Source organism: Arabidopsis thaliana, chromosome 4 (assembly GCF_000001735.4).
Source record: "Arabidopsis thaliana chromosome 4, partial sequence".
Lineage (NCBI taxonomy): Eukaryota > Viridiplantae > Streptophyta > Magnoliopsida > Brassicales > Brassicaceae > Arabidopsis > Arabidopsis thaliana.
In genome coordinates, this window is record NC_003075.7 from 15,369,833 (window position 1) to 15,390,466 (window position 20,634).

The window sequence follows — 20,634 nt, forward strand, 5'->3', positions numbered from 1 at the left end:
ATTTGCATTTGATGTTAGTGTCAGAGATAGAAAATTAGTTGAGGTGATGAAGTTGAGTCAACGCATTCAATGAAGAATCATTGATGGTCGTGTTTAGTTGAATCCAACATTCCCAGCATCATCCATGGTTTTAAGTGAATCCGACATACTTATCTATGGGTTTTGTCGGCGAGTAACTTCCCAAGCCAATGCATGCCAGAGAACTTGTGGAAGAAAAGGTGATCAACTTTCTTGAATACTGGATGAAACATTAATATCTAACTTTTTATTTCTCCAAGACATTTTTATGATTCACTTTTCTTTAATATCACAAATAAAACTTATGCTGATTCTAAAAAATGAACAAGAAAACTTGGTTTTCTAATCACAGAATCCCAACTAATGTGGTTGTTTTCCAGCTTGACGATGAAGCAGTCAGATATTAGCAAGATAAAATATATTCTGACCACTGGAATGGAGATATTCATGCATCGTCTCTTGTATGATCATCTGCTTTTGCTTCCTCCATCTCTTCTATTTCATCAATGTCATCAATTGGGATTTCTTCGCTATCATATGTCGGAAGATCTGCAATACACAACAAGACATGTTTGATTCTTGACACTGCACTAAACATCTCTGTCATTGGTGCTTGATGCAGTTTCATGACAATAGGCAGATAGAAAGAGTAAATGAACAACTTCACAGAATATGTATCTGATAATCCCAAACCAAGTCCTCATCTACAAAGAAAACTATCGTCATACCTGATGGAGCCAGTGAAGCAGGGATATCGGTTCTTTCCCCTGTTACTGGTGATGAATCAAGGAGATATGGGAGACCAAGGAGCTCTAACAAAGACAGCGTCTGGGGATTCTGCGGGATCTCTACAAAATGCCATATGAATAAAACACTTTTAATCGATCCATCAACTTTTTATAATCCTCTATATCCAGTACACTATTAACATACCAGGAATGGAATCAAATACACGTTGTGATGGGTTATATGCAGGTACTGTTCTCGCAAACTCAAAAGGTTTAAATTGCCTTTCTTCTAGCTTCTTCCTCACCCACTCACGGCTCTCTTGTATAGTTCCAGCAGTGCTATTGTAGTAAAACAATACGTAAGTGGGACGGTAGGTAGAAAGATAAATGGAAGATATATAAACATTTCTTAGTAGGTAGCTTGTTCGGGATGGTATACCTGACGTTTGTGTATCTCCTTGTTAGCGGGAAAATAGAATTGAACTTTCGTGTGATTGCTAGCCACTCTTCATCGTATAGGACCTCAAAGGGTCCAGGCTCTGATTCGATTTCAATAATCTAATGAACATCCAAAGAAATTAAAAGATATCCTTTTTGTTTCAAAAGAACAAAGCATAATGTTGTGGACAGGAAAGAAAGAGAACCTGTAAAAACTTTTTCCCTGGAAGGCATTTATCGAGGGCAAGAAATTTTGTCACTGACCCATCATTCCCGTGTTGAACAGCAGCAGCAAATTTGCAATGTAAATGAGCTGAAAACCAATATTGAGGCTTCAGTTTTTCTAGCAGTAGAGCCGCTGGTTTACTTCCAAGAGTTTTTTCCTCGATCTGTAATAAATTTTGGTCAAATCAATTGAAAACCTCTCAAAACCAAAATGAAGAAGTAGAATCATGTTCCCACAGATTTACCTCTTGACGAAAGTATGGTTTTTGCCGCATAAGTGATTCTGAGTCTCCATAATCAGTGATTCCAACAGGCCAATCATGTGATAGAAATATATCAAGCGGCTCTTCAAGTTGCATCAACTTCTGGACATCATAGTCACGAACATGATAGACCGATCTGATGGTGCTCTCGTTATATGGTGGCCGCTCAAAGTGTCCTACTCACACAAATGACTGATTCTCACTTTATTGACACCAAACAAATCAAACGAATTCCCTAATCTATACATTTCCACTATAGACACTAACTCAGAAATCCAACTTTCTCCCATTTCAAAAGCTGAAAAATTGGTACTTTGTCAGAGAGATGAAGAAGAAACAAACCTGAACGGTAATGACGCTCATTGTATATACCAGAAAGGCCACCAATTCGCACATTACCAAACTTGACAACTCCAGCAAAACCCAAAAAGTAAATATTGGTGGCAGCCCAACCCCCATAATACCTATAGCACAACAACCAGCAACCATCAAGAACACATTTTTTAAGCCTCGGAATCCTAAACTCAAATACTAGATAACTTACAATTCCCATAAGTAGTTAGAAGCCTCATGATTCCCACCAATGAAAATTGTGGGAATCGGAGCAACTTCTTGGCCGGAGTAGTACTTCCAGAAAGATTTCATCTCTCTGTATTTTCTAGGTACGTTAAGGCTATCCATGTCTTTCTCATTTCTAACAGCCTAATGTTTTCCACAAAGAACGAATCTTTTCAGACTTAGGAAGCAGAATCGAATGGATTTTTATTTTCAAGGTAAAAAAAAACAAACGATTACCTGAAAATCGCCGCAGCAGAGGAGGAGATCGACTTTAGTGTTGTGAATCTGTTCGTAATGTTGAATTGTTTTATACACATTGTCTAGGTCTCCATGCATACAACCTTCAATTGCAATCTTCATCTCTCTGCTGAATTCTACTATTCTCGGGTTTCACTAATTCGACGAGCTCAACTTACAAATTTGAATTCGTGCCGTGAGACGAACAAACGATTAGTGGACAAGGACCAAGAAAGAGGCAGAAGAATTGAGTAAGAAGAGCAGAGAAGAAGCGTGGATTTAGGGTTGTGGATTTTGAGAATCAAAACTGAGGAAGAAGAAGAACAAAACGATGTCGTTTCAATAAACACCAAAACCACGGTCGTTTCGAAGAGAAGAGTCAAATAAAGAAAAAACGCGGGACGGCGGCGCGGAATGAAGAAGAACAACCAAAAGCCCAAAAGCTAAAATTGAAAATAAATTTGGGTTAGGCCCAAAAGCCCACTAAACATTTTCCATGTGTACTGCGAGTTTTGATTTTAGTCCGTTAAAATAGGGCCTATTATAAGAAATGGTCTGTCTTTCTTTTTTTGATAATGGGTTAAAATCATAGTTGCAACAGTTGATTATGAGTTTGATATATAAATAATTTTTTGTCTGTTAATTTTTCTCGAAACTAAACGAATGTGAGGGATATCCTAGGTTTTGCACCTATATTTGTTAGATATTAGAATAATTAAATTCATGTTCGTCGTAGTTTCCTTGTAAAACACGTTTTGTTTTAGAATCTAAAGCATGTGAAAGGCATGCCTCGCCAACTTTTAGTTTTCACACCATGCGTGCCTTTTTCTTGTTCTTTGGTCGGTCGTAGTCTTCTTACTAATAACGAATTCTATTCCATGACGAGTTCCTTCCACTTTTCTCCTTTCTAATCTAAACCTTTTATAAATTATTGATTATATCTGAGTGAGTAGCTCAAATATAACTATAAATAACAAAAGTACCTCAAAATTATAGTATTAAGGTATAGGAACGAGTGGAGAATTGGAAGCATGAAACACATGTGCATCAGAATGCCAACGTTGACTCACGAGTTTTGAAATCTTAATGAATTCGATAAATCGTCTGAGTCGGATTATACTTCGTTTTTTCATAACTCTTTTTCAGATACAAGAATCGGTTGTTTAAGAAAAAAAGAAAAATCGCTGTTTAATGAATCATTTTACCAAAGAACCCATGTAGACTATCTATATCTATAGTATTATACCATGTGGCTTGGATCGGGTCCGAAGTACTATAAGCCTAAGGCGGAAAATCTTTTGGTTGAGAGAATTGAGCTAAAATATCAATCCAGTATATAAAAAACATATACCGTATCTCTATTCATTATAAGTTGGTTAAAACCATTCCCAAACTCATGATAATCACTCTCTCACCAAAAAACAAAAATCAAATAAACTGATATATATATATATAAGAAAAACTTGAACATTTCCTCACATTGTTACTCTAGATTTTAAAGGTGATAGTGATACAATGGCTGATAAATGTGCTAAAATTTGAAATTAATTTGTCCATTATGCCGACATCCATTTATAAGCTTTTAACATGATACTAGAATCAACAAATAAATATTTTTATTATTTTATTTGGAAACTATTAATGAGTACACGATATTTACATTTACATAAATTGGTTGATTGGTTACCTGAATTTTGGTAGAAATTGCCCACAGAATATTCGGATAAGTATTTCGGTTTAGCCAAAAGCAGTGTCGTCTTCTTACACAAAAACAACAAAACTCCAATCGTCCTCCCTCGTCCTGAATCCATCCATCATCCACTCTCCTCTTAAAAATCCTATCTTTGTGGTTTGCAATCTCTCCCACGACGCGCTTCATCATTCATGGCTATTTGAATCTCTCTTCTCTCTCTCTATCAAATATGCAAAACCCTTCAACGGTAACCCAGGAATCAGCCGCACCGGTCTTTGATTTCTTCCCACGGCTCAGAGGTTTAACCTCTAGAAATCGATCCCCGTGTTCGAATTCAGATGGGTATGCTCTCTCATCGTCCAATGCCTTGTACTTCAATGGTTTCCGGACTTTACCCTCCCGAAGGATGGGAAAAACCCTAGCTTCCTTGAGCTTCAACACTAAGAGCAGTGCTGGTTCGAGTCTCCGTAGGTTTATCAGCGATTTCAATAGCTTTATTAGGTTTCACTGCGATAAAGTGGTTCCGGAGAGCTTTGCCTCCGTCGGAGGAGTCGGATTATCGAGTGATGAGAATGGGATTAGGGAAAATGGGACTGGTGGGGTTTTGGGTGAGGAGGGATTGCCGTTGAATGGTGTTGAAGCTGATCGGCCGAAGAAAGTTTTGATTTTGATGAGTGATACTGGTGGTGGTCACAGAGCTTCTGCGGAAGCCATTAGAGCTGCTTTTAATCAGGAGTTTGGAGATGAGTACCAGGTTCGTCTTGATATTTCCATCCATCTTTTTGGGTAGAATCACGATTGATTGATCATTGATGGATTTCAGTTTGGGACTTTTACAAGTTTTGGTAGTAAATTGAAGTATCTGTTTGGATGTTCGGAGAATCTCTATTCTGTCTTCTTAGTTTTAGAGTTCTTCGAAGCTTCAGATTCAGTTTACTTATAAACTTGTAATTGTAGTCAGGTTTAGAGTTTCTTGAATTAGAGAAAATAGGATTTAGATGTTTGGTTCATGTAAGTGGATAGCATTGCGTTACATTCACTTGATGGCTTAGGAATGTTCCAGCTGAAGAGTGTGAAACTGACTTTAAATTAAATTTGGTTCTTGGAATAATTAACCAAATACATTTGAAAGTCTAGATCTTTGGTACTTTAAGTAGTGTGAGCCATTGTTGATTTTGTTCCGTTCTAAGAGTGCTTGCGCAGGTGTTTATTACGGATTTGTGGACAGATCATACGCCCTGGCCGTTCAACCAGCTTCCCAGGAGCTATAATTTTCTGGTGAAACATGGAACTCTGTGGAAAATGACTTATTATGGTACATCTCCACGCATTGTTCATCAATCTAATTTTGCTGCAACTTCCACTTTTATTGCCAGGTGAGGATTAAGGTCTATAGTTTGGTTACTCCTTCATAATTCATTTGTCTGTTCCAACTATAATTATGAGAAGATTCTAATCAAGAGTCTTTAAATGTTCCTATGAGAAAGGAGCATCATATTTAGCCTATAGCTTTTTTGGGTCTTTGCTTCTCTTACGGAGTTCTATCATGTCTTTTTCTTTTCTAATCTGATACCATTGTTTTATAACTTACAGGGAAATCGCCCAAGGGTTAATGAAATATCAACCAGATATCATAATCAGTGTTCATCCGTTGATGCAACATGTCCCACTTCGTGTCCTAAGATCAAAAGGCTTGCTTAAGAAAATCGTGTTCACCACGGTTATTACAGACTTAAGCACTTGCCATCCTACATGGTTTGTTGTTTTATCAAATCGTTCATGTGGTTCTCTTTTCTTAATATATTGTTACAACATGTTTGTTTTGATGTTTAGGTTTCATAAGCTTGTGACAAGATGTTATTGCCCATCAACAGAAGTGGCAAAAAGGGCTCAAAAAGCAGGACTTGAAACATCACAAATCAAAGTTTATGGCCTCCCTGTTCGACCTTCCTTTGTGAAACCAGTTCGCCCAAAGGTCGGTTTTGGAATCATTCCTAGCTGTTCTTTGTTGCTTCCGACTCATCCAAATGTAATAGTATCTGTCCGAAAAAATCGCAGGTTGAATTAAGAAGGGAGCTAGGGATGGATGAGAATCTTCCAGCTGTTTTGTTAATGGGTGGAGGAGAAGGGATGGGTCCCATCGAGGCAACAGCAAGAGCACTTGCAGATGCTTTGTATGATAAGAATCTTGGTGAAGCAGTAGGTCAGGTTCTTATAATCTGTGGACGGAACAAGAAACTCCAAAGCAAATTAAGTTCCTTAGACTGGAAAATCCCTGTCCAGGTACTCTACATTTGTCACTCTTCATACCAAATCCACAATCTTAGGCGTTTGATGTTAGTCACTGAAACTGTGTTCTTTATGTCATAGGTTAAGGGGTTTATAACGAAAATGGAGGAATGTATGGGTGCCTGTGACTGCATCATAACAAAGGTAAACCGAACAGAACCAAGCAAGCATATAAACTGATCTATATAGATTTAGTGTTACATTGGTTAATATTTTCTTGATGGGGAAAAATAAGAGTGATTTAAAAGTGATTGTTTCTTTATCAATGTTTGTGACTTGGCTTGTGCAGGCTGGTCCAGGCACTATAGCTGAAGCTATGATAAGAGGGTTACCGATAATCTTAAACGGTTACATCGCTGGTCAAGTAAGTTCCACTCTAAAAACTTCCCATTTATATGTTGGTTCAGGTTTTCAATTGTGAGGGGTTTTGATTGTGAGAGCAGGAGGCAGGGAATGTACCGTACGTGGTGGAAAACGGATGTGGGAAATTCTCAAAATCACCGAAAGAGATATCGAAGATTGTAGCGGATTGGTTTGGACCGGCATCGAAAGAGTTGGAGATAATGTCACAGAATGCATTGAGGCTGGCTAAACCAGAAGCAGTGTTCAAGATAGTGCATGATATGCACGAGCTTGTCCGTAAAAAAAATAGTCTTCCTCAACTCTCTTGCACTGCCTAATAATCTATATATGTTGTAACTCTATTCATTCAAATTCAATCACTCTAATCTCCTTTCTTAGACAAGAGTGTAATAAACATCACAATATTGTAGTAATTTTTTTGCCCTAAATGCAATAATCAGGGCCGATTACTACCAACTCTTTTTAATAATGATAAATAAGTATCCCAATTAAATTAGTTTATTATAACTCCAAAGAACGACATTGTTTCATGGGACTTAAAAAAAAAACAGCAATAAAGAAAAAAAACAAAGAGACACAAAAAGGGTTTTGAGTATTGACCTTCTTCTCTCGGCCGCTCGCTGAGGTTTATCAAGTGAGAGCCTTTTCTTTCGGAGTTTTCAACGCAATTCTTCAGGTAAAAATCCGATCTTTTGGTCTTTCAAGTCTATGGATTTGTCGATTTTCCTTAGATCTAAGTTCGTCAGCTTGTCCTTGTTCTTCTGATTGTCTGATTGAGTGATTAGTTCATGTTTTAAGGTTTTGTTTTTGTCTGTTGTCAGAGAAGCAGAAGAGATGTTGTACATTATAGGGTTAGGTTTAGGAGATGAAAAAGATATAACCTTGAGAGGACTCGAGGCTGTTAAGAAATCACAGAAAGTATACATGGAAGCTTACACTTCTCTTTTGTCCTTTGGTCTCTCTGCTGATGGACTTTCCAATCTTGTAAGACTCTCAAAGCCTCGTTGATTTAGTAGATTCATTACTTTCCCACCCAGTTTTCTGATTAAAGTTCTTTGATTGGTTTCTCAGGAAAAGTTCTATGGGAAACCAATTATACTTGCTGATAGAGAAATGGTGGAAGAAAAGGCTGGTGATATGATTGATGAAGCCATTGATAATGATGTCGCTTTTCTCGTTGTTGGTGATCCTTTCGGGTACATACACCTTTCTCATCCTATCTTGGTATTCGATTTTATACCTAATGTAGTTAGTTAGATAATAGATACAATACAGTTTAGATTGGGATTGATGTTTGAAATGGTTTTGTTGGAAATGCAATTTGCAGAGCTACAACGCATAGTGATCTTGTTGTTCGAGCTAAGACACTCGGTGTAAAAGTAGAGGTAGTGCACAATGCATCGGTGATGAATGCTGTTGGGATTTGTGGATTGCAGCTTTACCATTATGGAGAGACTGTTTCGATCCCATTCTTTACCGAGACTTGGAGACCTGATAGTTTTTATGAGAAGATCAAGAAGAACCGCTCTCTTGGACTTCACACTCTCTGTTTGCTAGATATCCGAGTGAAGGAGCCTACTTTTGAATCTCTATGCAGAGGAGGGAAGAAACAGTATGAACCGCCGAGGTATATGAGTGTTAATACAGCAATCGAGCAGCTTCTGGAAGTTGAGCAAAAGCATGGAGATTCTGTTTATGGTGAAGACACACAGTGTGTGGGCTTTGCCCGGCTTGGCTCTGAGGACCAGACGATAGTTGCAGGGACGATGAAGCAACTCGAAAGCGTTGATTTTGGAGCACCGTTGCATTGTCTTGTGATAGTAGGCGAGACTCATCCCGTGGAAGAAGAGATGTTAGAGTTTTACAAATACAAAAGTGGAAACTAAAAGACCACAAAACTAAAGAAGACTCTTCTTATCATTACTCGCAAAGCTTCAAGGCAGAGCAGGAGGAGGAAGAGATTGAAACTAGGAACTGATAGGTGAAATACTCTTCTTCATCTCTATTGACTTTCGAGGTTTTGGTAGTGAATTTTGTATAAGCATAGTTATGGTGTGACTTCGAATTGGAAAGGTGGATATTGAAATATTCATTTGGCTATAGATTGAGGTGGATTTTGTATCAAAGCTTTGTTTCAGAGATAATTTTATTTTGGCTTGGTTTGGTTTGGTTTGAGGATTTGAAACCAAACTAGAGGTCGTTTCGGTTTGTTTTTGTTCGGTCTGGTTCTTGAGGGTTGATTACCCTTCAAAAGATCATTGTTTAGTTTATGATTGTCTCCTTAAACCACCACACGTCCAAAGATTGTATTTTATTATTGCCCCTAAGTTAGAACTGAGAAAACTTTGTAACGTTCAAATATAATGATGTTTATAGAAATGGAAACGTCGGGTTAATCAGAATTTCTATGAAGGAAACGTAAAATAAAAATCTAACACATGGAAATATCCGACTTAGTTTTAGATGAATCAAAATCCGAGTCTTACTTTTTTCAAAGCTGGGATAAAGCTCTGGTCCTAATTGAGACCACAATTTAAAAAATCATGACTTCTTTTTTAACAATAATTCCACTCAAAAGTCATTTAAAATTTTGACAAGTAAGCCTTTTAAGGAGGCTGATGAATGATAGATGATGCACAAACGATGACGTAGGATTATTTACGTAACGAGGCTGATGAATCATGAACGTAACGTAGTTCACCACCATTCAGAAAAGAGAACATACATAAGGAATAATATGTCTGGCTAAATTGTCGCATGACTTGAGCAACTAGTCTATAGTTTTTACTTTTACTTACAAACAAATCGATTTGGTCCATTTTCTATTAGTTCTTGAAATCTCTAACAGATAGATTATTCCGTTTGGTTTTAGCTTTTAAATAAGCTTGACTCATCATCAACTTAAGTCTTTCTTAAAGATACTGTATAAAATATATCGCTATATTAATTTTAAATGGTTAATGTATCGATTTGTTTCGTACACTAATTACCAAGCATTGTATTCATTTCTATTTTTGTCATAATCATTTTTTGATTATTTTTTTTTTTTTCTGCAATTATATTCTTTCGGCTGAAGTCTTATGTTTAGAAATTTTAAATTCACGTAAACATTTGACCTAAAACTATCATAACAGATTTAAATAATTATCCAAAATTTTATTTTAGTTAGAAATTGAACAAGTAAAGTTAGTAATTTAACCGGTTATATGAATAGTTTATGCACATACGAGTTCATGATTAAATTTGAAGAAAATAAAAATTAATTCTCCGATAGGAAGAGATATGCAAATGAGAAAACTAAATTATTCTTTAGTAAACCGCTCTTACAAACCGTATTTTCAGATTAACAAAAGAGACAAATATAAAAACGTATCATGATGATACTTTCAGATGCTGATCGTAATGACGTCATCGTATCGACGTCGTCATGTAGAATATCCGAGAGAGAGTTTTACACGACGACTTAAGAAAGATCTTTGGTCGTCTTTCTTATAAGGTCTTATGATAAGACTTATCACTCCACATAGGATCAATAAACTAAAAACACTTCCTGAAATATTTTTCCAACCATGTTATATTTGTTTAATTAACTTTTCCATGAGCCCTAACTCATTTCTTCACTAATTATATTATTGTTATTCATCTCTTGTTAACAATATCCAACTTGACCAATATATCTTTATTGTTCGTCAACTGTCATCGATCTATATCACTTTACGTATAGGATTAATGTGGCGTAAAAAGATAAAGAAGTTTGGTCCAAATTTCAATATCAAACTTCTAGTGATGAGAAATTTCTATTTGGTCTACATCGGGGAACAGATCATTCCACTTATGAATCCCCATTACTAATTTTCCATTCCTATTACAGACGTTTTACGTAGTAGGGAATCTAGTTTATTAATATACATATCACATAGATTAATCTTGATTGTTTCGCAAATTTTAATGGTTTTCGGAAACAAAAAGGGGGTACAAAGTGAGCTTTCCGAAATAGTGTAGTTCCCAGCATCCAAATCTCTCAAAATTCCTTCCACAATTAGAACGATTGTTCGTTCGTTCGTTTTCACAATGTATCTCGACCTCTTTTAGCAAGAGTTTGCTACTAAACTCGAACCAAGTGGAAACATGTGGGTTTTGCAATCTAAATTGAATTTGTTTTGTCAAAAAAGGTTCTTATATTTAGTACACTGTAAAAAATTTCGTTTCTAATAACATAAATACCTAGTATAGTGTAATGGTGTTCAGAGTTAGCATGCAAACTTGTGTTAGGAAAGGATATCAAAAGTCTCTTGTTTCAACAATTTTTATTTTATATTCAAAAATTATTATGATTTGATCTTTCAAGTTGATTCAATTCATGAAGATCACATAAAGCTTCTTCTCTGAAATGAATGTCACATGGAATAATTATGTATTGAAGAGCAAAAACCGCATATAGTAACCTAGCTTAAACCGAATATACCCGAAGTCAAGACTTTAATGAGAATCAGACTAAATCCTGAATTTATTTGAAAACAAATCATATGATTTGGTCTTCGGTCCGGTAAAAAAACTCAGATAAGTTTGAAAACAAGTTTTAATATTTATACTATATGATTCCGTCTTAATCAAAATTGTCAACTTACATCAATAAAATCAAAACTCATTTTAACTAGATTCTAAGAATCTCATCGAACAATCGATCTTTGTAAATCTTCATGGAATAGTGGTTAGCATTTGTATCATTGAGTTTGAAAGAAACGGAATAATTAAAGATGACACTAAATTCACAACTTTGAACAAACAAACAAAAAAAAGTGACAAGAAAAATAGAGGTCGGTGTCGGAGCCGCCCAAGGTGGCAACTTGTTCACACCTCATAATAAAAGCTTCTCACAAGTTGGAAGTCGCGGTCGAGTCCAGTCAAGATTTTGTTGCCCTTTTCCCGTGTGGGCTCACCACCCTCTTTGTCTTCTTCTCCCCAAAAATTTTCCACGTTTTTTGTTTCACTCTCTCAATTTATTTATATTTTTTTTGTCGGCTCATATTTAATTTGTGTTAATTAACACTTCCTTGATTAGAAAGTTTTTTTGTACCGACTTAAATTTATCATGCAATGTGATTGGTCGCTTTCCCAAAACAATCTCTCAACGACAAAAAAGTAGTAATTAGTAATTAAATACATTATATTTTGTTGTTAAATAGTACTCATTCTATTTCAAAATATAAAATATTTAAGTAAATATCACACGGTTAATGAATTTAAATATATAACTCAAGTATAGTACTAAAAAGAATACTTTAACAAACAAACAGAAACCTATTGTACAGTAAAATATCAATCAGTGAATTATTAATCAAATAGTAAGGGAAACTAGGATATAATAGAAAAAGAATTGCCGACCTACAAATCAGAGTCAATGGTCAAGCAAGTCAAGGGAAAGTTCGTAATTGTTATGGATCTGGAGTCTGGACAAATTAAAAAAAATTTGTTAAATAGAAGAGGATATAAAGGGAACACAGATCCTACATATTGAAATTTATGTATGACGTCCAAATTTTTCTTCAGCATGGGACACTGCCCCGCCGAAATTATTGATTTTTCGGATCTTTCTTCTACTTGCTTCTTTTTTGTTTGCTTTTATAAGTTTTGCATAGCTAATTCTTAATTTCTTATCATTTATTTCTAGTTGGTAGAGACTTATAAATTGAACGTTTCAAGTCTTTGGACGGTATTTGAGATTTCTTGTAATTTCACTTGTAATTGTACCACCTAACAGTGACTAAAGCAGAATAAATTACGATTCGTATACAACAAAGTATTCAAATTTCTAAATGTGGATATATTATTGATTTTATTTTGGGAAACATGTTTATGATAATCACCTATATCTCCTCTATAGTCTACTAGAAACGATATTTGTCACCTTCATCGTACAAGACTATAATGTATAATTCTATCCATAATGAACGATCTAGTTTTTAACATGTACTATAGAGATGAATGATTACGACAGTAAATTTAACCCATGCATACGAAAATACATACCGATAGATATAACACAATTCAGAATGTTTTACACAATCCCATATTTTTAGCCAATCAGTGTGATTTTAATAGACAGCTTTCTATGTCTTGTTGTGCTTTTTCTTCTTCTTTTTTTCCCAAAGTCTTTAATGTCTTCTGGACTTTATAGAAGACAGCTTTTTATATGTTATCTTCACTTTCGAACGACTTTCCTTCCTAACATATCCCAAAACCTATCTCTTTAATTTATTCCTATCGTACTTACAGCTTTTATTAAAAAAACTTTCTTATTTTAATCACTAAACAATTAATAAAACATTTATTTATGATTTTTCATTTTCGTTAAAGCTCTTTTATTAAAAACTTAATCACAACAAATTTATTAATCTTAAATTTGACCTTAGGATAAAATTTATATATTAATCTTATATCTGTTATACATTAAATAAACTTTAATTTCTGCGCAACAAACTAATTTATTATTTATTTCTTGTCTCTGTCTTTGTAGTTTTAGTATAAATAAAGCCATTTTGCTCCGAGGAACTTCTCATTCAGTCGGACCAACTTGTGACCGAAGAAAGCAAATTGAGACTACGCACCAACTAGTCCTTTGGTTTGTATCTTAAGATAAAGGTTTCTTTTATGGACGGTTCTTCGTTTCTCGACATCTCTCTCGATCTCAACACCAATCCTTTCTCCGCAAAACTTCCGGTAAGTCCGGATTTCGTCTGATCCATTTTCCCGAAATCTAAGTTGATTTTTGTATCCCTTCAATTTCTATGAACTGGGATTTTGGGAATTAATCATGGGTTCATTTCAAATTTTCGTATTTCAGAAGAAGGAGGTCTCAGTTTTGGCTTCTACTCACTTAAAGAGGAAATGGTTGGAGCAAGACGAGGTTAGTTCTTTCGTCGAACACTTGGTGTGCACTACCTTCGACTTCATATACTTGTTCGAACATTCAGCTTTTATCAATTCTTTAACTTCACTTTAGTACTTTACGAATCAATTAAGATGGGTCTGAGTTTGAATGTCTTTGCATCGAAATGAATCGGTGATGATGTAGTTAGTATAAAGTCTGAAACTTTACATAATCAATCTTGTTTGGAACAAAAAGGAAGAATCTTTTTAGTAATTTGATCTTTGTGGTGGTAATGAACAGAGCGCAAGTGAGTTACGAGAGGAGCTAAACAGAGTTAATTCAGAGAACAAGAAGCTAACAGAGATGTTAGCTAGAGTCTGTGAGAGCTACAACGAACTACATAATCATTTGGAGAAGCTTCAGAGTCGCCAGAGCCCTGAAATCGAGCAGACCGATATACCGATAAAGAAAAGAAAACAAGACCCGGATGAGTTCTTAGGCTTTCCTATTGGACTCAGTAGTGGAAAAACTGAGAACAGCTCCAGCAACGAAGATCATCATCATCATCATCAGCAACATGAGCAGAAAAATCAGCTTCTTTCATGTAAAAGACCAGTCACTGATAGCTTCAACAAAGCAAAAGTTTCGACTGTCTACGTGCCTACTGAAACATCGGACACAAGCTTGGTAAGGGATTTTGTCTGTGAATCTTTTGATTAAAGAGTCATATGTTTGAAATTGCATAGAGACAAATGACTAAGCAGAGTGTAACTCTGCAGACAGTTAAAGATGGATTTCAATGGAGGAAATACGGACAAAAGGTTACAAGAGACAACCCGTCACCTAGAGCTTACTTTAGATGCTCGTTTGCACCGTCTTGTCCAGTAAAAAAGAAGGTAATTTACACACATCGAGTTTATTGTATTTATAGCTTCATTTGTAATTGTTTATCTCTGCTTGCTTCTTCAGTTGTCTAATGATCTGTGGTATTACTGTTCAGGTACAACGCAGCGCAGAGGATCCATCTTTACTTGTAGCGACATACGAAGGGACGCATAACCACTTGGGTCCAAATGCTTCTGAAGGGGATGCTACAAGCCAGGGTGGGTCAAGCACAGTGACTTTGGATCTGGTTAATGGCTGTCATAGACTAGCGTTGGAGAAAAACGAAAGGGATAATACGATGCAAGAGGTTCTGATTCAACAAATGGCGTCATCGTTAACAAAAGATTCGAAATTTACAGCTGCTCTTGCTGCTGCTATATCTGGGAGGTTAATGGAGCAATCTAGAACATGAACGTTTTTAGTGAATGTATTGTTTTTGTTTGTTTAGAATGATTCTTCGTTTTCGAATTGTGTCTTTCGATTAGGAGATAAAAGATGTATATAAATATTATAAGTAGATGAAGAAATCGTATAAGTATTCGAGAAACTTTAAATGTACGAATTCTATATAACCAGTTAGATGTCGTCTGAATACTGTATATGAAAATTTTGAAATAAATGATGTGGTTAAAAAAGGGTCACCATAAATATTCAATCACAATAGTCTCTTTCATTTATTGGAAATTTGGAGTCATTTGAGAAAGAAATAAGAATTGGACATCACTAAATAGTATCTTAAGTATTCTTTAATAATGTGTTACACAAGTAAATTATGTATTAAGTTGGTAATACAATGATCGGAAAAAGAAGCGCAAAAATTCAAATGAGAAAAATCAAAGTTTCCCTCCATAAACTCACTCTGCAAGTCTCGTGATTCTCATTTATTTCCTCTCCCCATCTGTTCATAGCTCTCTGTTACGACTCCGTCCCACCATTATCAATGTCTATCCGATCTTGGTCCCTCCTACGAAGCCTTCTTCCTTTTAAATCTCGTCTCTTGTTCCAAACCCAAAAACCCATGATTATTCGTTTTCTGTCTTCTCTTGGTTTTCAATGGAAGGCTCGCGGCGGAGGAGGGGAGATGGGTGCACTATCGTGCAGTGTTATACTCCTAGGAGATTCGTGGGCCGGTGGCTTTCGGGGTTGAGAAGTTCCAAGGGGAAGAGAGATGCAGGGGAGGAACAAGAAGATGACACCAGAAGGTATCAATTAGCGCCTATAAGGTGTTCGACGAGTTTAAATCAGCTGGTAATGCAGGACAATAAGCAGAACTGCCGCCTGAATAAGAGTAAAGAGCCGGAGACTAATACATTTGGTGAGAATCTTGTGTTTTTCTTTTTCATACACTTTTAATTCTCTGGAAATAGCCTAATGATCATTGAACGGTAAGATTGTCTTTAGAATTTGAAGGAGTTCCCTTTTTCTCTTATAGGTAAACAAGACTTGTCTTTGGTGGGTTATGTTTATAGACTTATACTTAGTTTTCTTTGTGCAGAGTCACAAAGCAGAGAGTCACCTTTGGAAGTGGGAATTGGTTCTTTTTTGCTCTATCTTGTTGTTGCAAGTAAAACCGAGCTTGATAAGATGACAAACCTGCGAATGCAAATGGAGATGTTTCTTCTTAATGCAAAAGAACAACTACAGAAGAAGGATACACCTATGTCTTCAAATGAAGCAAGCGGTTTCCAGTTTTCTCCTCAAGAATTCTCGAATTTGGCGTCATCCATTTTCCAAGAGTCATCATCGAGTGTTCTTCAAGAGGAGTACACCGAATTCGAGGTCTCAGAGCCAGAGGATTATCGTCGAGGAACAGACTGCAACTCAAAACTCCAGGCTGAGGTAGGTAGGTTACCTCTGGGTGAAAAAGCAGAGGATAGACAAACAAAGCATCAGATTCAGAGACAATGCAAACTTAAAGTACTTCAAAGAAAACCCTTTTATCTTCTTAAGTTGGGTTTCAACTGTTTAAGCAATTATGAAACAGGCTCTTGATTCTCAGACTTGTGGTTCTTTTGTGTTTGTAGGACAATGAGGTCACAAAGAGTCATATACCAGAGATGGTGGTGTCAGATGAAAGATATGGAGTGTGTCCGTACGAACTAGACAAAAAGCTGCATGAACTACTGGAGACAAGGCAACAAGAAGAGTTAGTGAAGCTTGAGACTGCTCTGAATCGTGTTGAACGCAGACTACAAGAGAAAGAAACCGAGGTTTCATGGTGGAAAGACGCAGCCCGCCTGCTTGCCCAGCGTGTTCCTGAATCTTCTCGGTCTGGACTAGAATGGTGCAACCCAGACTCTTCCACATGTTCAGAGCGATCTGTTCCAAGATCTTATGAAGCATGTTCGATACACCGCACCAGTTTTTCTAGATGAAAAAATCCTTAAGTGGAAGAGGAAGAGTTTAGATTTGCTGTTACAGTGTTTGCCTGAAGAGTTCTTAAGCATTTGTGTGAAGTTTACTTTTAGTTAAACTAGTAGCCACTACCCCTGTTTGGTGCAATGTTATACATACCACCTGAAAATCACTATCCACGGTAAGAATTGCACTGTACTGAATCCAATCAAGCTTATTTATTGCTGAAGAGAAGTGTTTGAACATTTTTTTATCTCAATCCATTAAGTGGAAGAGCCTAGATTTGCTGTTACAGTGTTTGTCTGAACTCTGAAGATCTTTTGTGTGAAGTTTACTTTTTTGTTAAACTAGTTGCCACTGTAACTGTTTGGAATTGCACTGTATCTTTATCCAATCAAACTTCTTCTGAATTCTACACTTTGGCCTTTCAACATTATAATGGAATCCTCTCACAGAAAACGAAGAAACTACAGGATAGTTAAAAACTTGACACTCCCTAATGAAGAAAAACAGAGTTTGACAGGATAATGTCATTGCAGAGATCTCATTTGCGCATAGATCGGTGGAATTCTTTATTGCAAGTAATGAGTGTCATCAGTAGGTTTTTCCTCAAAAATAAGGCTCTCGTTGAGCTGTTGGCAGCTTCAACTCAGAATCTGAATCATCGAGCTCTGAGGCTGGCGTGAAGTAGCAATCCACCATGTCTTTGCTCACATCTTCTAGGCGTGGAGGATCCCACTGCAAATATTAACAAACCACGAATTAGAACGTAAAACCTGGAACATGAACATAAGCTAAAGGAGTTGCAAACGTCTAATTTTGAGGCTGATATGTTTGTATGCACCTTTGGAGCAAAGTCTTTATCTACCAAACGGGCTCGAATACCCTATCAACAGAAAACAACTTCAATATGTGCAAAAAAATGATGCTTTAATTGACAAATTAGTGAAATATTTTACCTCGCAAAAGTCGCCAGAGACTACTTTTGAGACTCCACAAATGGATATACGGTATTCATGTGTGAGACATTGATCAAGGGTTTGGAATCTACCTTCTCGTATCTGAGAAGAGAAGAAACCGCCAGAGTCAGAAAAATGAAATCCTTTTTGAGAAAGGAGAAGAAGAAACTAAAAGGACTTACAGATTGCAAAGTAATCTTTAAGCTCAAAGGTGAAGCTTCTTTGATCTGTTTGAGAGTTTTCTTGCACCATTCATTGCACGAATTAGCAGCTTCATTTTCCTGAGGCACGGTTTAACATAAAAGCTTAGAACTTTACAAAACTCTCAAGCCAAGTCGATCCAAAGTCCTCAAAATTGAAAGATATCATGCTTATGTTAGGGAAAATTTTCTCACCATAGCTTCAATGATTTCTTCAACGGTATCAAGCCCAAAATATTTATCAATCAACTCTATCCTGATCAAAGAATATTGGGTTACATGATTGTGGGATATTCAAAGAGATTTGAAGATATGGAGAAAAGGTAAATGATTTACTTGTGCAGTACGCTGCTACTGTCAGGGTAAACAAGATCACCATATTGAGCAAGAGAATCCTCAATGACAGCAGGATCATCGGTCAACAGTTTACCAATCCTCTCTTCAATCAACGGAAGTCTCTGCCATAACAACTTATATAAGGAATGTGCTTAAGAGGAAAGAACAAAACATGAGACAAGGTAAGAAAAGTGCATCACACCGCGTTTAAGCAATAGTGGGTGGCAAGGCCACATGCTATCATTTCGACACCATTAAGTTTCTGCCCCGTTAGAGCCAAGTATTCCCCTGAACAAGAAAACACAGAAAACTGCTTCAGAAACACCAAAATATCGCAGTTAAGTATTTGTATACCAATCACATTCAAATCTAAAATTTGACCATCATTTTACTATAAATATATGCATAGAATATGGATCTAGTGATCAGCCTAAGGTGAAGTTCACCTAAATAACCAGGAAGCCGTGAAAGATAATAGGAAGCTCCTGCATCAGGATGAAAACCAATTTGGACCTCTGGATGGGCCAACACCTGCATACGCACAGTTGTTCAGAACATCTTCACCACTAAACTTCCAAAGTACAAGAAAAGAAACAGTTTCAGACAAAGAGAAATGGGCTACTGATAATTGACTAAGGCAACAAGATATTTAAAATACAGAGAAAATGGCTAAGAAATTTAACTACTTTTCTTAAGAGACTCTAGGATCTTATGTAGTCACTGACTTTGCTTTTATTACTGCGTCCACTCGAAGTAAAAAATCAGTGATTTGTAATAATAAAGCGAGCCACATACAGTTTTATCTGTAGCCACACGAAACATCCCTGGAAGTGAAATTCCACCACCACAACCCATGGTCACACCATCCATTATTGCTATCTGCAGTTAAACAAAACTCTTGATGTATAAGAGGCTTAAGAGCAAGAATTAAAGTTCAAAATATTTCAAACACTTGCCTTTTATCTACAAAATCAGTTTCATAGATTATCGAGTGGACACAAATAAGTAGGTTAGCTCTTTCTAGTCACACAAGGTCATACGAACCAATCCCATCTGGTATTAACAAATAGCATCGAAAAAAATGGCTAGGAATCTTACATTTGGTTTTAAATACGTTCCTTGGAGGTATACAAACTTGTACAAGTTCTCGAAAAAGAGTTTAGATTCTTCAGTATTTCCTGTGCAAACAAAAAAGTGACAATACATCAGCAAAGCTTCTCAGTAACTTCACCAAATTAACTCTGGTGAAAGGGACTTCAGGCTCACAAAACCTTTACAAGTATTTAACAACTGGAAACTAATACAAGAGATGGACCTTCATTGATCGAGTGATAAAGAGACAAGACATCTGCACCAGAGCAGAAAGTTTTACCGCTACCCTTCAGGAAAAATAAGAACAGTAGCTTAATTGAGTGAGATTTTGGTAAAAACCAGGCATCAGAAGGACACAAGCAGCAGCAATGAATATAAGTACCATACCTTCATCAAAACAAAGGAAATAGCTGGGTTCTCTTCCCATGATTCGTATAGCCTCTTTAACCGACCAACCTACCAAGGCAAAAGTTTTTGAAGCATAACTAAAAAAACTAAACGAGCTCAAGAAACGAGACTTCTTAATCCAAAAAGACTACTCTGGTGAACACAATACCATAGGCGCAGAAAGAGCATTGAGAGAAGATGGGTTATTGAGAATGGCAGCTCTTGATTTAGCTTTTCCTTCCACCAGAACCTTCAATTACAGCAAAATCTCAAATTGATAAAAAGGAAGTACAGATTTCATTTACACTCCCAGAAAATCAAGTGATTAGAATCCCATTTACGATCAATTTAGATAACAATGTTAAAGAGTTCCACAAACAGACTATCAAATTAAGCACATTTAGGGAAGATCCGAAACAAAAGAAGACGAAAAACCTGGTCTTCGAAATCTGCATCTGATGCGGAATAGTTTGGGAGAGCAGAAAAGCGTCTTCCATAAGAAACAGACCGAACCCATTGTAAGGGTTCACTCACTCTCCTCAAAGCTTTCACTGTTTGCATATCTCTGTCGCTCTCCGTCGAGAAGACGCCTCTGTGTTTCCGAGGGTTTTGGGTTTTGCCTCTCAAGCTATGGCCGCCGGTGATTCCTAGCCGTCAGATCATTTCCACAATCGAAATTGAACTAGTCTAAACTCTAAAACGTAGGATCACTTATGAGCCCAAGATTGAGCCCATAA

General features: G+C 36.5%; 6 protein-coding genes and 1 long non-coding RNA gene across 13 annotated transcripts; 4 read left to right on the top strand and 3 right to left on the bottom strand.

The window, feature by feature from the left end:
• Positions 1–228: 228 nt before the first annotated feature.
• On the bottom strand, positions 229–3,110 carry DBR1 (debranching enzyme 1). Of its 2 annotated transcripts, NM_119326.4 has the most exons (9): positions 2,468–3,110; positions 2,217–2,374; positions 2,015–2,136; positions 1,655–1,848; positions 1,391–1,573; positions 1,186–1,304; positions 952–1,085; positions 747–866; positions 229–567 (listed from the first exon to the last, which is right to left on the bottom strand). In NM_119326.4, the coding sequence occupies exons 1-9, from the start codon at positions 2,588–2,590 to the stop codon at positions 464–466; spliced, it is 1,257 nt and encodes a 418-aa protein (NP_567881.1). In that variant the 5' UTR covers positions 2,591–3,110; the 3' UTR covers positions 229–463. The 2 variants fall into 2 exon arrangements, with proteins under 2 accessions (NP_567881.1, NP_001328612.1); NM_001342112.1 differs by having other exon boundaries at positions 234–866; positions 2,468–2,887.
• Positions 3,111–4,155: 1,045 nt separating this feature from the next.
• MGD1 (monogalactosyl diacylglycerol synthase 1) lies at positions 4,156–7,340 on the top strand. Of its 3 annotated transcripts, none has more exons than NM_001342113.1 (8): positions 4,156–4,914; positions 5,351–5,536; positions 5,754–5,915; positions 5,994–6,135; positions 6,219–6,443; positions 6,531–6,593; positions 6,739–6,813; positions 6,893–7,302. In NM_001342113.1, exons 1-8 carry the CDS (start codon positions 4,904–4,906, stop codon positions 7,127–7,129), a joined length of 1,101 nt encoding a protein of 366 aa, NP_001320109.1. In that variant the 5' UTR covers positions 4,156–4,903; the 3' UTR covers positions 7,130–7,302. The 3 variants fall into 3 exon arrangements, with proteins under 3 accessions (NP_001320109.1, NP_001329161.1, NP_194906.1); NM_119327.3 differs by having other exon boundaries at positions 4,167–4,914; positions 5,364–5,536; positions 6,893–7,340; NM_001342114.1 differs by having other exon boundaries at positions 5,364–5,536; positions 5,754–6,135.
• AT4G31790 (Tetrapyrrole (Corrin/Porphyrin) Methylase) lies at positions 7,326–9,193 on the top strand. Of its 2 annotated transcripts, NM_119328.4 has the most exons (4): positions 7,326–7,488; positions 7,634–7,796; positions 7,884–8,008; positions 8,140–9,193. In NM_119328.4, the coding sequence occupies exons 2-4, from the start codon at positions 7,647–7,649 to the stop codon at positions 8,696–8,698; spliced, it is 834 nt and encodes a 277-aa protein (NP_194907.1). In that variant the 5' UTR covers positions 7,326–7,488; positions 7,634–7,646; the 3' UTR covers positions 8,699–9,193. The 2 variants fall into 2 exon arrangements, with proteins under 2 accessions (NP_194907.1, NP_974655.1); NM_202926.2 differs by having other exon boundaries at positions 7,392–7,796; positions 8,140–9,041.
• A 116-nt stretch (positions 9,194–9,309) lies between these two features.
• On the bottom strand, positions 9,310–9,534 carry AT4G08565. Its single transcript, NR_142214.1, has one exon. It is a non-coding gene; the product is annotated as an other RNA (long non-coding RNA).
• Positions 9,535–12,944: 3,410 nt separating this feature from the next.
• On the top strand, positions 12,945–15,268 carry WRKY18 (WRKY DNA-binding protein 18). 3 transcript variants are annotated; one of them, NM_119329.4, is made up of 5 exons: positions 12,945–13,532; positions 13,657–13,719; positions 13,984–14,370; positions 14,463–14,579; positions 14,684–15,268. In NM_119329.4, exons 1-5 carry the CDS (start codon positions 13,464–13,466, stop codon positions 14,978–14,980), a joined length of 933 nt encoding a protein of 310 aa, NP_567882.1. In that variant the 5' UTR covers positions 12,945–13,463; the 3' UTR covers positions 14,981–15,268. The 3 variants fall into 3 exon arrangements, with proteins under 3 accessions (NP_567882.1, NP_001329847.1, NP_001320110.1); NM_001342116.1 differs by having other exon boundaries at positions 13,365–13,532; positions 14,463–15,227; NM_001342115.1 differs by lacking the exons at positions 12,945–13,532; positions 13,657–13,719 and having other exon boundaries at positions 13,801–14,370; positions 14,684–15,213.
• Positions 15,269–15,447: 179 nt separating this feature from the next.
• AT4G31805 (WRKY family transcription factor) lies at positions 15,448–17,265 on the top strand. The gene is made up of 3 exons (NM_119330.3): positions 15,448–15,883; positions 16,064–16,485; positions 16,593–17,265. Exons 1-3 carry the CDS (start codon positions 15,622–15,624, stop codon positions 16,941–16,943), a joined length of 1,035 nt encoding a protein of 344 aa, NP_567883.1. The 5' UTR covers positions 15,448–15,621; the 3' UTR covers positions 16,944–17,265.
• AT4G31810 (ATP-dependent caseinolytic (Clp) protease/crotonase family protein) lies at positions 16,956–20,598 on the bottom strand. Its single transcript, NM_119331.6, has 14 exons — positions 20,333–20,598; positions 20,067–20,147; positions 19,898–19,966; positions 19,734–19,797; positions 19,517–19,596; positions 19,214–19,297; positions 18,865–18,949; positions 18,621–18,706; positions 18,419–18,540; positions 18,278–18,338; positions 18,065–18,163; positions 17,883–17,984; positions 17,768–17,809; positions 16,956–17,661 (listed from the first exon to the last, which is right to left on the bottom strand). The coding sequence occupies exons 1-14, from the start codon at positions 20,456–20,458 to the stop codon at positions 17,533–17,535; spliced, it is 1,230 nt and encodes a 409-aa protein (NP_194909.2). The 5' UTR covers positions 20,459–20,598; the 3' UTR covers positions 16,956–17,532.
• Between the last annotated feature and the right edge of the window lie 36 nt (positions 20,599–20,634).